Here is a 14,516-nt window from a genome sequence, read left to right on the forward strand (position 1 = left end):
ACTTTACTGTGCGTCTCCAACCAGCACCCTTGCCCTGGGCTCAAGCATTAGGCGGTTGACAATCCAGCCTGCAGCACATGAATGGCTCTGTAGTCCCTCTGTTCTTCCATTGACAGAAGCGCCTGCATTTGCAGCCACCTACTACAGACAGGCTGGGAGCAGGCATCGCAAGCCCCTCTCTGTCGGAAAACATGGCAAGGAGCTTGCAGCTCCCCTGTAGCTGGAGCGTTCCCGGATTTATTTAGAGTCAAGTTTCCCATTAACCATGGTGACTGAGCTGTGGCTGCAGGGTGACACCATCCCCACCAAATGGGCACTGAACCAGGAATATTGGGTGGGCCATACAGAAATGCCCTGTAAAGACCTTGTGTCCTAGTGGCAACAGGATCTGGAGATTCACCCCAAGGGCTGATGGCCCAGGCTGGGAATGAGCACAGGGTGTATTAGCTAATCAGAAGCCCAAAGACAGGTGAATGCAGCTCTTTGGCTGCTGTGTTAAGCTATGGGCACTGCTTGGGGGGGCAGGGTTGTAGACATGGGAATGCACAGCTCTCCAGGGGCAGAAGGTAGCTGGGACCCTGGGGCACAGGGCTCCCCAGCGGATCAGAGTCTGGACCTAGAGAACCCAAGCCGCTGCAGGGAGCTCTTATGAACCATTGTTCAGCTGCAGAGCTTGTCTTTGCAAGACTGGGCCAGCACTGACCAGGACATGCCGGTAGTGGGGTGGGTCCGCAGACCAATGCTCCTGGATGAAATGACAGACAGAAATTGGGTTTTTTATCGTGTTATTTTTTTAATATTGTTCACTTCTAAGAATGACTGGAAATCAAGCCAAGCACTCCCTGGTTCTAGCCCTCCCTCAATGGCTGGGAGCCTGTGAACGCAGCAAACACTGTCTGGCCAACGTACATGGCTTGCCATTTGCAGCCTTGTTCCCTTGCCAGGCGTCATTAATCTAAGTGGAGTTAACAGCCAGCACTGGGGAGCCTTCATTTGCCAGGTGAGTGTTGCTGCCCTGAGTGCACATCAGTGGTAAGCTAAGAAGCTGCAGAAAGCAGAGACAGCTTGATCACATCTTCTAAACTAGCAGTAGGTGGTTGCTGCTTATGCCAGGATGAAGTAACCCAAATGAAGCCCTCTTGCCGGAGCGCACTCAAACCCCTGCTCTTGGGGCATCAGAGTAAGGCCGATCTGCAGTACAGCAGCACCCGTAGTGGCATATTAAGGCACTTGTACGCATGGGCCGCTATGATATTAAAGGAAATGCATTTTGATGATGGTCCTAATGTGCTTGCTGTGGGACTCCAGGGGCAGCCTGGGCTGGAAGAGCTGCTGGAAAAACTCTTCCCCCTTGAGAGGTGCAAGGGGGCACTGGAAGGGGTGCCGCACACCCAGGAATGGTGGAGGTCACCTGCCTCTGTGATCGCAGCCCTCAGCTCTGAGCAGCCTCCCCATGCAACCAGCACGCCGATCCTCCACTTCCTCCTCATGGCCTTCCCCAGCACTGCTCTCTTCCCAGCCTCCACCTTTCCACTTTCCTGGGCACAGAGCTGCTCAGGGACATCCGGGGAAAGCTTGTGGCTGACAAGAGCTGCCAGAGACTCTGCTGCTGACTGACTCCAGCAGTGGGATGAGGCGACCTGGCAGCATCTCCCCCACCCAGGTGTCCTGGGGACGACCAGTGATGGGGGAAAGTTTAGCAGGGCTCGGGCAAAACCCTCAGAGATTGTCTGAGTGCCTGGCGCTGCTCCCACTCCCCTCAGTTGGAGTATCAGGCACAGGCTGTGAACTCAGACCTGTGCCAGGGAGAGCAGAGAGATTCAAACCAAACCCTGCTCTTTCGAATGGCCAGCAAAGAAAAACAGCCCGTGTTCCATGCTGGGAAGCACAGTGAACCTTCCCCTCGGGAAAGACATTTCTGTGCAAACCTCTGTGTTAGTACCAGGCCAACCCCATGCAAGATCAAAGCCATCTGTGTCAGAGACCAGTACTGTTTTAGGGGGTGGGAGTCAGTGCTAATGTCTGCCCTTCTTGCCTCTGCCAGCTTTGGCTTTATAACCTTCCCACGAGCTAGAACTAAAATGTAGCACCAGACGCAGAAGTCGAAAGTCTGTCTGGACCCTGCTGGTGAGCCTGGGCCTGGGAAATAGCTGAAGGTCCTGGGGCCCGGGCTGCGCGGGCCTCCCGGGCTTATGGCACAGAGAGGGCCAGCCGCTCGTGCCTGCACATGGCTGTCGAACACACTAGCAATGTCTGCTTAGTGCGCTTTGTTGTGGGGGAGGGCACATCAGTACCAAGCTCATCCCATGGACACCCAGCCACGGGGGATCACACGGATGGCCCAAAGCACACACTGCCTGCCGGGGCCAAGGGGAACTGGATGGGCATGTGGGGCTGCTCCCTCCATCTTGCTGAGTCGTGTTACGAGGCAGCTACACAGACACAAAATATTCTCCTGACCCCTGTTCCTGGGGAGTGCGCTGTGGTGCTGCTGCTGCGGAGGGGCACTCGGTGTGGGCTCCGGCAGAGGGGGCAGGGAGCACAGTGCTGTATGCAAGACCCTGAAAGGCCAGGTTGGCAAAGCCAGCTCTTACCCAACGTCCGCAAAGGCTCTGCCCTGGGCCAGTGACAGCCAGGTCTGAGGATGGAATGCTTGTAGGAAGTTTAATTGGTTGGGGGCACTGCCAGTCTACTCGCTGGGTGAAGTGCTGGACAGCTGGTTTGGGCTAGTCTCTAGCTTTGAGAGATTCTTCTGCTCCAGTAGCCGAATTCATCTAATTATCTGCTGTGTCTTTCATTCCCCTTTGGGGTCTCTACTGCAGGCAGCCATGTCACCAGAGGCCGACCACCAGCTGTTGCTGGGCTCGGGAGTAGACCATATATCTAACCATTCTCAGACAGGATTGAGGGACGGTAACCAAGACTTAGATCCTGTAAGGGGAAGGCAAACAGTGGGACCCTAGGGGATGTCCTGCTACAAAGAATGCTGATGTTGCAAATTTTATGCACATGAAATATCGTGAATGTGGCAGGCTCTGGGCAGAATGGGCACCATGCAGGCTCCATGGCAAGTGCTCTGGGCATGGGGCATGATGCCCATGTCACCAAGCCACTTTGAGACACGGCGCCTGCATTTCTGCTTGGAGGGCTGCAGCAGGTGCTGCTCACCCTGTGAACATAACAAAGCAACTGGCAGCAGAAAGGGGAAAACAGAAAAAGGATCCTAACTCCTGCTAGCAACCCAAGATGTTCAACCCTCTGGGGTTACAGCTGCAGTGCAGAGCCAGAGCAAACCCCTCCCCCCCCGCTGGGCGCTCAGAGATAGCTCAGTTCCTTCCAGATTTACATGCAATGAGAGCTCTGCTCACCCCACACTGGCTGGGGCAGTGGACAGATGTGGAGAAGGGAGCAACAACGCTCCAAAATCTGGCAATCGGCACCACAAGCTACAGCTTTGCACAGGAATACACGGGGTCACTATTTACAGGAGCCAATGCAGAGTATAGATCAGCGGCAGGATGGCTGATCATTTAAATAAGACCTTGCCTTATGTGGACGAGCCTGGAAATGTACTGGCACCCAGTTGCCAGCAAAGTTCCTATCCCTGGTGTCAGCACCAGGACTTACAGAAAGAGATCCCCTGGTCATTTAGGTGTGGTTACATGAGACAAGCGATTTCAGCAAATGCTGAGGTGGCTTTCAGGAATGAATCTAGGAGGCTGACCATTGAATGAAAAGGGCTTAAAGCCATCGGTTGGTGATGGAGGAGAATGGGTCCAATGCTTTGTAGGGACTGAGTGAATTAATACCACCATGGCTGTGCTTCTGCTGGAGGGTGTATGGGGAATTCTTCCCCCAGCCTCCAAGCTAGGGCTGGAATGTAAGGAAACGACGTCTCTGTTACCTCCACCCACCATGTAAAATCTGCATGTGCAATACTTTAGCACTGGACTTGGACAAGAAGGGTGGAAAGCTGAGCCCAAGATGCTGAGCAAATGGCTGGTGTTAGAAACCTAGGGAGAGATCCTATTTACACCTTCCCCCAGCTACCACCTGGCTCTGGAAGATCCAGGGAGAATGGCTAAGGCTGATTGTAGGAGGGGAATGAGATTTGGCTGGTTGGAGAGCTCTTTGGATCTGGTGCTGGGACAGCACCAAGGTCTTCTCCTGCAAGGCACTGATCATGGCCAAGGCCTGGCTGCACCAGGCCAGTTTGCCCGTTTTCTGGCAATGACTAACTCGCAAAGGCTGTTAAAGGTCCGTGGCAGTGGGTGGGCGAGTGTGTGGATTTGTTTGCAGCCCAAGTACAGAAGAGGTGTGAGGCACACGGAGGCGCCTTGCCCCTGGATACACAGCTAGAAGTGCTCAATGGGGTAGGACCAACATATGCCGAGACACATGGCCCACTGCTCAGACCACAAAGTGCAGCCTGTAGGTCAGTTGGTGGCCGTTGTCCCAGGCATAGAGGACCTTCTCCTTGGGGTTGTAGTCGATCTGTGTGGTGAAGGAGTACTCGTTGAGGAAGGGCAGCCTGAGGTTGGCCTCAGTGTCCGTGTGGGTGTCGTAGGCATAGGAGATCTGCCCATCCTTCTGGTTGTATACATCCACGGCATACAGGATGCCACAGACAATGAAGCAGTTCCCATAGGAGTTGCGCTTGAGGCTCGTCTTCCAGGTGGTTTCCTTCTTCACGGAGAGGTCGCTGGGGTCCAGCTTGCTCAGGACGATCACCTCCAGCTGGGAGTAGTCATAGTCCACTGAGGGGTAAATGACCCACAGTCCGCTCTCGTCCACTGCAAAGTCGATGTCCGAGTGGCCCCTCCACTTCCAGGGTGTGGTGTCCTCGTACATCACGTCATGAAGCAGGGCCCAGGCAGCCACGAAGCGCTGCTTCAGGTCGTACTTGATGATGTTCTTGGTGAAGGCACGGTTGTAGTAAAACGCCCCCTGGTAGACCACGTGGCCGGTCCCGATCCAGTTGTAAGGGAGCTTGTACAGGTTGCTCCAACGACCTGTGGTGAAAGTGAAAGCTCTTTAAGGCACAAAGACTAGGCACCTGAGCCAGGAAAGGCTCCTTACCTCCCACTGGCCACATTCCCTCCCCCACATCCCATTGGCCTCTTCTGCACATTCATTTTCTGCACTACCAGCTGACTGCTCCTACCAGACAGGCCTGAGATGCCAGCTTGCACCCACCTGGGCAGGGCCGGGAGGCAGAAATGGAAGCTGGGACTGAGGATGTGACTAGCTGCTGCTGCTCAGCAGAGGGTGACTAGAAAAGGATTCTAGGGAGAGCAAACTGCTTTTACCGAGTTCCAGACCCGGCCAGAGCATTCTATAAACCAAAGCCCATAAACCCGCTGGCAAAGTTCCAGCACAAGTTCCCGCCTGCCTAATAGGCATTAACTCTGGGAAGAGAATAAACCAGCTTCTGTTCAAGCCAGAAGAATCTCGTGTTTAGAGTTGTGAGCCGTGCAGCATTGATAAGGGCGGTAAGTCCTGCTACAGGTGCTAAGGAGAGACCTTCTGGGCAGGTGGGCCAGGTGGCCCCTGCTCTGACCCCAGGTGGTGAGTCCCATGGTCCTAATGGGAGAGATTCCCTCTGGCTACTGACTCCGGCCCTGGGCAGGCTCCGAAAGAGTCTGTTCTGTTGGTTCATCTCAGGCCACATCCGTGCTGGATGAACATGGACAGGTCTGGAGGCTGGGCTCAGAGAAGCCCCAGGATAGGTGAGGGATGGATAACAGGGAGGGAAGGCTTGGACTTTCTGACGGGTCACAAAGTGAGCTAAAGAGCCATACCCGTGAGTCTCTTCCTGAGTTGATCTGGGCTGATGAAAGCTCTGGGTTCAGTATGAGGCAGGTGCGGGGCTCAGACTGAGTCCCATTTGTACGGCTCCTACCGCAGCCCTGAAATGGGACGGGAGCTGCTTCTCTTGTTCAGCCCTGGGAAATCAGCCCCGTTTCTCTACATATCTGCAGCATCCAGGCCTCATTCCTGGGACGTTCTCCCCAGGACCCCAGGACTCCCCAGCCAAGTGAACTCGTATAACCCGACGTCCAGGTGCCAGGACCTGCCTGATTCCCCAGGCACTGCTCCAGTCTCCCAGGCCCTGTCCACGCCCCAGAACTTTGGAAAGCACCAGATTCTCTTTTATCTTGTTTCAACATGCAGATTATGTGTACGGCTCCCAGCAGCTCTGACCTCCCTGTGCCGCTGATGGCGCAGTCATGCCAGCCACCCTGATCCGCTTCCATAGGCTGGTTTCATCTGCTGTATGGGAAAAGCATTTCGGTGTCTGCCTTGGCACGCAAACACAGCTCTGGGGACGCGGGGTCTGTCGAGTGGCAGCAATCCAGACGCCGTCAGTGGGAAGAGGAATCCGATACATGGGGCACAGTTAATGTTTCCAGATGTGCTCTCTGCTCCGCGAGTCTTACTGCTGAGCCCTACCACAGGCCAGGTGCAGTTGGGAACAGCCCGAGGAAGTGAGGACAGCTCCCCTCCCCCAGTCCACCCCTGCCCCTCCCAAGCAGGGGGCGAGGGAAGCATGTCAGCCATTCTCCCATGGGTGATTAGAGGTGCTACATGAATTCACTGCAGCTCAGCCTTGCCCCCTTTGTGTGCGCTCCCTGCAGCTGCCCTCGCACTGGGGCTTTCAGGGGATGCCACATGCACAGTCACCAGCGCAAGGACCTTTGGGAAACATATTTTACATTCTCACGCCATTAGTAGTTATACTCATCCAATCAGGAGACAGAAACAGCACCGTGTGACCTATTGAGCGGCAGTGGGTCTAGCGGCTGGGGCTAGCCCCAGACCTGCCCCTGGCCTGCCGGATGACCTTGTGCAAGTCCCTCCCTGTCTCTACAGCTCTGCCTGCCCTCACTCCCCTGTCTTGCCCACTGAGGCTGTGAGCTCTTTGGGGCAGGGTCGGCCTCTCACTCTGGGGTGTGCAGCGCCTAGCGCAGCAGGGGCCTGAACTTGGCTGGGGCTCTGGGTGCTACCAGAATAAAACCGGAGTGAGAGCCAGTCTCTAAGAACCAAGCAGCACAGTGTGAATCCCCTAGTCACAATCCTCCATCTCCAAAAAACCAACCAACCTCCAACGTGCTGAGTAATTGGGGAGGCGAGGCTAACTAGGTACATCATTCCCTGCGGCTCTGGCGGGGAGCCCTCGCCTGGCAGGTGTCCCCAGAGCACCTCACCTTGCTTAAAGTTGTCGAGGCTCCTGAACTCCACCAGGTTGTTGCCATAGTAGTAATTGGTGACATAGATCCTGTCGTCTCTGGCCGCGGGGTCCTTCATCCACGCCCCCTCGTTACGCCCGTAGCTGTGGTGTTTCACGGGGGTTTCCACAGACTCGATGGTGCCCTCACACTGCATTTCTTTCACTGCCGAGCCAACAAGAGCAGCTAACTGCTATGCCCTGCTCCCCCAGCCAGTGTCCACAGCAGCCAGTCAGGCCCACCCTCAAGGAGACCTTTCCCCGCCCTTGGAGAGCCTCCCCTCTTTATCCTGCCAGCCGGCTTGTTTCAATGGGCCAGACAGAGGTTCAAAACCTCTGCTTCTAGGAGCTCCCCCGCCTCCTCAAGTCCAGAGATGTTGCCTTCTCCTCACCGTGTGACTGGATTTCGTGCCACCCGCCCGCTCCAGGGACTGAGCCACTCTAGCCACAGGACAGGTACAGCATGGACAGCTTCCCTGCCCACCCCCTACCTTCCCAGGGCCCCTCAGCCCCGCCTCGGAGGGACCACAGCTCCAGCAGTGTCACCAGGGCCCACTCAGCTACGTGCCAGTAGCGGCATGTCCACAGAGCAAGTCCTCCAGCCGCAGTCTGGGCCTGGCCCCACTTGCCCACCTGAGGGACTTGTGAGGTGCCCCCAACCCACCTTGGTTAGTCGCTTCCAGCCCCTCAGTGCCTTCAGCATTGTCCCCCATGGAGAGGACAGTGACCGGTGAGCTCCAGGTAGTGGTACTGGGGGTCCGGGTGGTGCTGGGGGTCCGGGTGGAGCGGGCAGTGGTGGTCTCTGACCGCTCGCCGACTCTCCCCTGGGCCTCTGCAGCAGCATAGGACTTGGGGTTCCTCTCCTCCGGTCGGTCCATCCGAGGGCTCCCCTTCCCGGGGCTTTCTGAGGAAAGAAGCAGAACCCTTACTGCCGTTCCCTTCTCTCAGCTTGGCGCTGTCAGACAAGGAGTGCCAGGAGGGTAGGCCAGGAGCTGTGCTGAGGAACAGGCCAGGGCTGTGGAGAGTCTGTCTCCCACTCCTCCACCCCACCCCCAGTCCCTACTCTCTGTCCTGTGCTGAGCATCTGACCCCCTCCCTTGCCCACCCCATCCTGCCCCCTCCAAGGCAGCGCATGTCCCACGCCGCTGGGGAGCTGACCGTGAAGGGGAGGAGATGCCGAGAGTCCCATCTCTTCCCTACTCCGCTGCTGTCTTGCTTCCACAGCACACTGGGGGGCAGGGGGGGCAGAGGCAAGGCAAGAGGGCAGGGGAAACAGGATGCAGGGCCTGGGCTCCCCAGGTTGGATTTCTGCAGCATTTAACTACATGCACCCTCCTTTCTACCTTCTTCATTAAACTAAACCAGCTGCCCCAGACCTAGGAAAACACTGTGGGGCTCAGAGAAGAGCTGGGCCTATGGGGCCCCACACCTGCCCAGGAGCTGTGTAAAAAAGGGGGCTGCTTCCTTCTGAAATCCCTCACTCATTCCACTAAGTGTGCAAACAGCTCCACTGAGTGTGCAGACACGGTGTTTGAGAGAAGCAGGGAGTGCAGCGCAGGCGGGGACAGGATCAGCATCCAGGGAATGGATTTACCCCGAGGCTGGAGGCCAGGAAACTTCCCAGCGGCTGAGTGTGGGATTTGCTTTTCAACCTTTTATGCCACTAAAGGTAGGGTTGCTCACCACAGCTTTCCTGATGCATTTTGGTCTTGTCCTGCAGCCCCCCATTTAACCCAGCCCTGGGCTCCTCGCTCTCACCCCCTCACCCACCCATCCACAGCTCTGCTGGTGGCCAGACCTGCAGCCCGTTATCCCATCCCTGGGTCCCCTTTGAGAAGAGCCCGTGCCTGTCTCGGTCGCTGAGGTGGTTTTGTGATGTGCCCAAATGCTGGAACTCACTTTCTCCTGTGCTCTAAGACCAGGCCTTGAAGCCAAATCCCAAGAGGTAAATGCTGAGTGCCTGGCCCCCTGCACTTCCCTGCCCCACAGGAGAGAGCGGGGGGGCACACAGGGGCTGGGTGCTCACAGCAGTGGTGGACCATGCAGATGGCTCTGAGGGGGAATACCATGGCGGACTGGTGGGGAAGGGTCTGAGGCTCCCCGAGGATGGGTTGGCAGGGCCTCCCAGATACACCCTCTGACTTCCCCAGCCAGCACAGTCCTGTCCCCTCAACCACATGCCACGCTGGGCCTGCTGAGGTGCTTGTGCCTGCTCCAAGGGGCCTGGGCACTTACCTCGGCTGCTGACCAGGCTCTCGGCCTCCTCCTGCTTGGCAGCCTTATAGTAGGTGATGCCCCGGATCACTGTTTGCTGGTGGACAGAGGGCTTGGGCTTGGGGGTGGGCTGCGATGCGCCCAGTCTGACCCTCAGAACCTCCTTCTTGGGCTTCTCCGTTTTCGGCAGCTTCTCCTTGGGGGCTCTCACAGCTGCTTTGTCCCCCAGGCTCTTGCGGGCACTGGGATACTTGCTCGCCTCCTTGCCTTTGGCCCTGGCCGTGTCCTAGGAGACAGAGCCAGGCTCAGAGGCACCTCTGTGGGCAGCAGTGGTGCCGTGTCTGGCCAGGCTCTTGCATCGTGTGGGGCCAATGGCTTGGGATCACAAAGCACCTGCTGCAAAAAGAGGGGCTCCAGGCAGCGCAGCCGGCAGGAATCCTGCTCTGAGGGGGCTCAGATACCATGGTGATGGGCATGAGATGAACTCTGAACAGAACAGAGGCTACCTGCAAGATGGCAGCAGCCAGGGCAGCGAAGACGGGACGGAAGAAAGACCAGAGTATGCAACAGGCCCACTGCATGCTGGGCTTGGCCCATGTCCAGGCCTGGGGGGCCCTGACTGACTCTATCAATGGGCCAAAGGGAGTTAATCATTTAGTACAGGTACTGCCACCCCAGCAGTGCCAGAACGCAGCAACGCAGCACCTCCTCTTGGCCCTCGCTCTGCCCAGCGTGCGGCCCCCTCAGCTCTGCAGCCGGCGCCAAAGGGATCAGGCTAGCACCTGCGAGCGTGTGCACGGTGATGAGGGCAGGGAGTTACCTGGGCCTTGCTCTCGGGGACGGCAGCAGCATCCTTCTGCAGCAGCTGGTAGCCGAGGTTGGAGATCTCTTTCTTGATGCTGACCATGATGTCGGAGTAGTTCTCATAGCGCTTCATCTGGTTGGCCAGGTGCATGACACTCTCCTTCATGAAGTCATTCTCCCTGCTCAGGTTGGTCTTGATGGTCTGAGCAAGTGGCGGGAAGGGAACAGGGCGTGAGTAGCTGAGCCCTGATGGGGCTTCCATCATCCTTTGGTTCAGGCAAAAGGTTTCACGTTTCTCTATAAACCAAGGGCATGAAGGAAGGAGGAAACCTATCCCACTTCCAGGGGATGACAACAATGTCTACTGGCTGGGGCAGGTGGGGCTGGGAACTAGGACTCCTGGGTTCTATTCCCAGCTCTGGGAGGGGGCTGGGAACAGGATGGACAGGGAAGTACTGTCCTGCTCAAGTCCCAGTGCCCAGGGCCCAATGCAAACAGCCTCTCAGCTGGGAGAGGGAGCCAGCGCTGCTAACCTGCTCAGGTGATGCCTGGTGGTGACTGGGAAGCATCACTTCTGCAGGTAGCTGAAGGATCTCTAGGTAGGCGATTCCTTTCTCTTACTCCCTGCTCAGTTACTCCCACCCGACACTCATAATAGCCCCCAGGCCTCAGCCTGTGTAATTGACCAGGCAGAGCACAACCCCCACCTGGGTCGTTACCCTGGTGCCTATCCCTTCCCCTGCCCTTGGCTGTGTTTGCGTCAGTTTCACTGTGATCTCTAGGGCAGGACCCACATTTCCCCCTGTGTTGGTGCAGTGCCCGTCCCCCTCCCCGCCATGGGCCATGGGAGTGGGGGGAGGTAAGGAACTGGCCTGAGGGGCAGCACAGCCAGGGTCCCCGACTCTCCAGATGACAGAGCCACAACGGCAGGTTACAACCTCTGCTGCCCTAGCCCTGCCCGCTGGCCCTCAGCCACTGGAGCGCTCACAGACCAGCTGTCACAGCACAGCAAGGCCCATCACTGCCCGGGAGTGGGGAGCTTAGAGCAGCTGACGCACAAGCCACTAGAACCAGCGCTGGGCGGGGCCAGGGTAAGAGTGAGCCACCCTCGCTCAATCTGGCAGGTGAGCGAGGCAGACTCCCATGAACTCGTTAGCTGCCCTGGGAAAGGACATGCTCTCACAATCACCGCATGGCCCAACACACCTGTGCTGGGCAGGGGCCAGTCCTGCAGGATCAGATTCATCCCCATGTGCAGACTGTCAATATGATCCTCTCAGCCCACCCCCTGACCAAAGCCCGGATGCCTGCACAACTGAAGTGTGAGGTGCCTGTAGCCAGCAGCTCAATGAAACAGTGAAACTTGGCTGTGTCACATCTGCCCTGGCAACGGTGAGGAGAGGCCAGGAGAGGGTTAACTCATCCAGTGGTTCTAATGGCCTCAGTGGAGATTTCCATCCCCAGCCAGAGGACAGGGAAGAAGGACGTTATCAGCGCTCGTTTCCTGCTAGCAGTCTCTGCATCCCATGGCAGAGTGGTCGCTGGGCAGCAGTAGCAGGTGCTGGCTTTTGTGTTTGCTCATCTGGCTGCACTGCTTTGGGATGGCTCTGAAACAGCAGTGCGCAGGATCTGCTCTTACCTCCTCCAGAGTATTCATCTGGGAGACCACTTTGTTGATGTATGAATGGACCTTCATCAAATCCATGCTGTACAGCGTTCCCTCCAGCAGGTCAACCATGGACTGCAGCTGTGAAGGAAAAACCTTGAAGCTGAATTCCAAGAGCAGCAGGTGACAGTGGGGGCTGCAGTAAACAGGGACCCCAGAAGGAAGGAAAATTCAACGTGGCTTCCTGCAGATCAAAATCACACAAGTGGGCAGAGCAATATAATGCAACAGGACTCAATGTTGGGAGCACCACGGGACTGCTACGGTCCCAGCACACGATGCCATAGATGCAAAATAGGTAGGCAGCAGCTTTGTGGGGCTGAGATGCTGTGTAGAATGCGAATCTGGTGCAGGAACCCACAGAGAGAGAATGATGCCCAGCTACCATATCCTCTGGGATTTCTCACTACCAATAATCCCAACCCTGATTTTAATTTCATGCCACTTTTCTGTCTGTCCCTGTGCCTCCACCCTGCCCACATACACACACTTCCAGAGAAAGGGCCCCACCCACCCGGGCCCCACCCACCCCAGAGCCTTACGGAACCGAGGCAGACTTAAGGAAGGGGAAACGGGGGCTGAGGAATGATAGAGGGAGGGGACACCACAGGCACTAACTCCGCTGAGTCTATAGTACCTCGGCCCGCTGGGAGCTGGGATCAGTCGTGTGCCTTGCAGTGCAGCTGCATAGGAGCCGGAAGCATTAAAGGTGAAATGTATCCTTGGGTGGGGATGAGCCCAGGCCTGGAAACTGCCCGAGGTGACTCAGATCCTCACTGAGTGACCCTACGGCGTGGACCCTCTTTGGCCTTGGTCTGTCGGACCTTGCCCATGGGGTGCAGGGCAGCCCATGCCCCTCCCTGGCCACTCCTTTGACGCAGTGCCCGGTGGGCCGAGCCGGCGGCCTTCACAGCTGCATGGAGGGAGTGAGCAAGGCACACACTGCCTATTGTTAGCTGGTGACATTTAGCCACCAGAAGCTCTCGACCCTGCGCCATCTCTCACGCACAAAGGCCAACAGAGCTGCAGCCTCCCGGGAAGCCTGCAGGCCCCAGCACAGATCTGCTCTTGTCAGGGAGTCAGCGCTGCTGGGAGAATCTGCTGTCTGGTCTCTGGGGAGCAGGGATTCCTGCACTGTGGAGTCACGGCCAGCTGTCGGCTCTCCCTCCCTCACCCCAGACCTCACTGATGCCACACGGCCCAGCTCTTCCCGCCTGACGTGCCCCAGCGGGGCTGGGCGTGAAGGGCCCTTTGTGCCGTGCTGCGGACGTGATCAGCCCATGATGGGTCTGGCTGGGACTGGGAGTCAGTCTCTTTTCTTCCCAGCCCCTAAGAAATGGCCTTTTCTCATCAGGGCACTGCATGAGCCTCTAGAGCAGGAGTGCTGGAACCAGCCTCTGGTGCTGGGGTACGAAGGGTGCAAGGGAGGGGGTGGGAGCTCATGCGTCCATGCACCCAGGGCTGGACGCAGCGTTCAGGGCCCAGGTCAGCGTGTGGGAGCGAGCCGTGAGGTGGAGGCTGAGGCTGAGGCTGGTGTGCAAGACCTGCCTGAACCCAGGTACCTTGAAGAGTTCCGGCGCCTGCTTCTTCAGCTTCTCCATCTTCCACTCGTTCTCGCAGGGGTTGAGCGAGGAGGGCGGGGCCGTGCAGGAGCACTTGCAGTCGGCCCCCGAGCTCACTGTCTCCACCGTGTAGAAATCCTCCACCCGCATGCTGCCATCCTTGATGCGGCTGCAGGCATCCTTACTGAGAGGCCGCAGGATGCACTTGCAGCGGCAGTCAGAGCCCTCGGACGTCATCCGCACTTGGTCCATGTCGCCAAACACCTGGGCAAGGGCAAGAGGTGGCGTGTAAGGACAGGTGGGACTTGGCCTGTCCTGGGTCACACCTTAGGCTCTGGGGTGCATGGGAGACACTGGGGGAGGGGTCAGGAAGGAATTCCTGCCAGTGTCCCAACACCTTTGGGGTTCACCTTCCACCAAAGAGCCACCCCACAGCCAGGTGCCCTGCATATCCCTTGTGTCCCCGGGCTGGGGCTCCCCCAGGAAAGTCTCTGCTCTCTGGTGCATCAACATGGAGTCCTAAAGACCCCACCCACAAGCACGAACGAAGGGCCAAACCCCCAGCTGGAAGAGTTGCCATAACCAAACCCTCGGCCATTGCCAGGGACGGACCCTGGCTCCTCTAGAGCCCAGGTACGAGCTCTACAGCCTGAGCTAACGGACTAGCCACCCTATGTCCATTCCGGGGCCCGTGTTATCCCGGAGTAGAGAATCTCCTTCCCCAGCTGGCGTCTCTGGGAGGTGGGTTTCATTGGAATGCCCATTCTGTCACAGCACGTTCCCAGGGGTGCAGGGAGCCAGTTCGTTACTCTCACCTGCTCAGCTCAGCCCATTTCCTTGTATTTGTTAAACGCTGATGGGTTGGGGGGCAGAGGAGCACAAGGGAGCTTGCACCTCTCCTTCCCCTTCTGACACCCTCCAGGGCCTTCCTCCTCCTCCAACAGATGCCAGGGTGGCTGGCTGGCTGGGAGTGGGGCCCTCCTCCTCTGACTGATATCAGGGCACCTGCTGGGCATGAGGAACAGGGATTTTCAAAGTGGCC

General features: G+C 57.5%; 1 protein-coding gene across 1 annotated transcript in view; it reads right to left on the reverse strand.

The window, feature by feature from the left end:
* Window positions 1–768: 768 nt before the first annotated feature.
* Window positions 769–14,516, reverse strand: part of OLFML2A (olfactomedin like 2A) — a 32,193-nt gene continuing 18,445 nt past the window's right edge. Inside the window, exons 2-8 of the mRNA XM_050926255.1 lie at window positions 13,475–13,738; window positions 11,886–11,993; window positions 10,263–10,448; window positions 9,464–9,728; window positions 7,893–8,132; window positions 7,209–7,394; window positions 769–5,012 (exon numbers count right to left, since the gene is read on the reverse strand). Of these exons, the coding sequence (XP_050782212.1) occupies window positions 4,411–5,012; window positions 7,209–7,394; window positions 7,893–8,132; window positions 9,464–9,728; window positions 10,263–10,448; window positions 11,886–11,993; window positions 13,475–13,738 (1,851 nt within the window). The 3' untranslated portion in view covers window positions 769–4,410. The remainder of the gene's footprint in view (window positions 5,013–7,208; window positions 7,395–7,892; window positions 8,133–9,463; window positions 9,729–10,262; window positions 10,449–11,885; window positions 11,994–13,474; window positions 13,739–14,516) is intronic.

Source organism: Gopherus flavomarginatus, chromosome 17 (genome assembly GCF_025201925.1).
Source record: "Gopherus flavomarginatus isolate rGopFla2 chromosome 17, rGopFla2.mat.asm, whole genome shotgun sequence".
NCBI lineage: Eukaryota > Metazoa > Chordata > Testudines > Testudinidae > Gopherus > Gopherus flavomarginatus.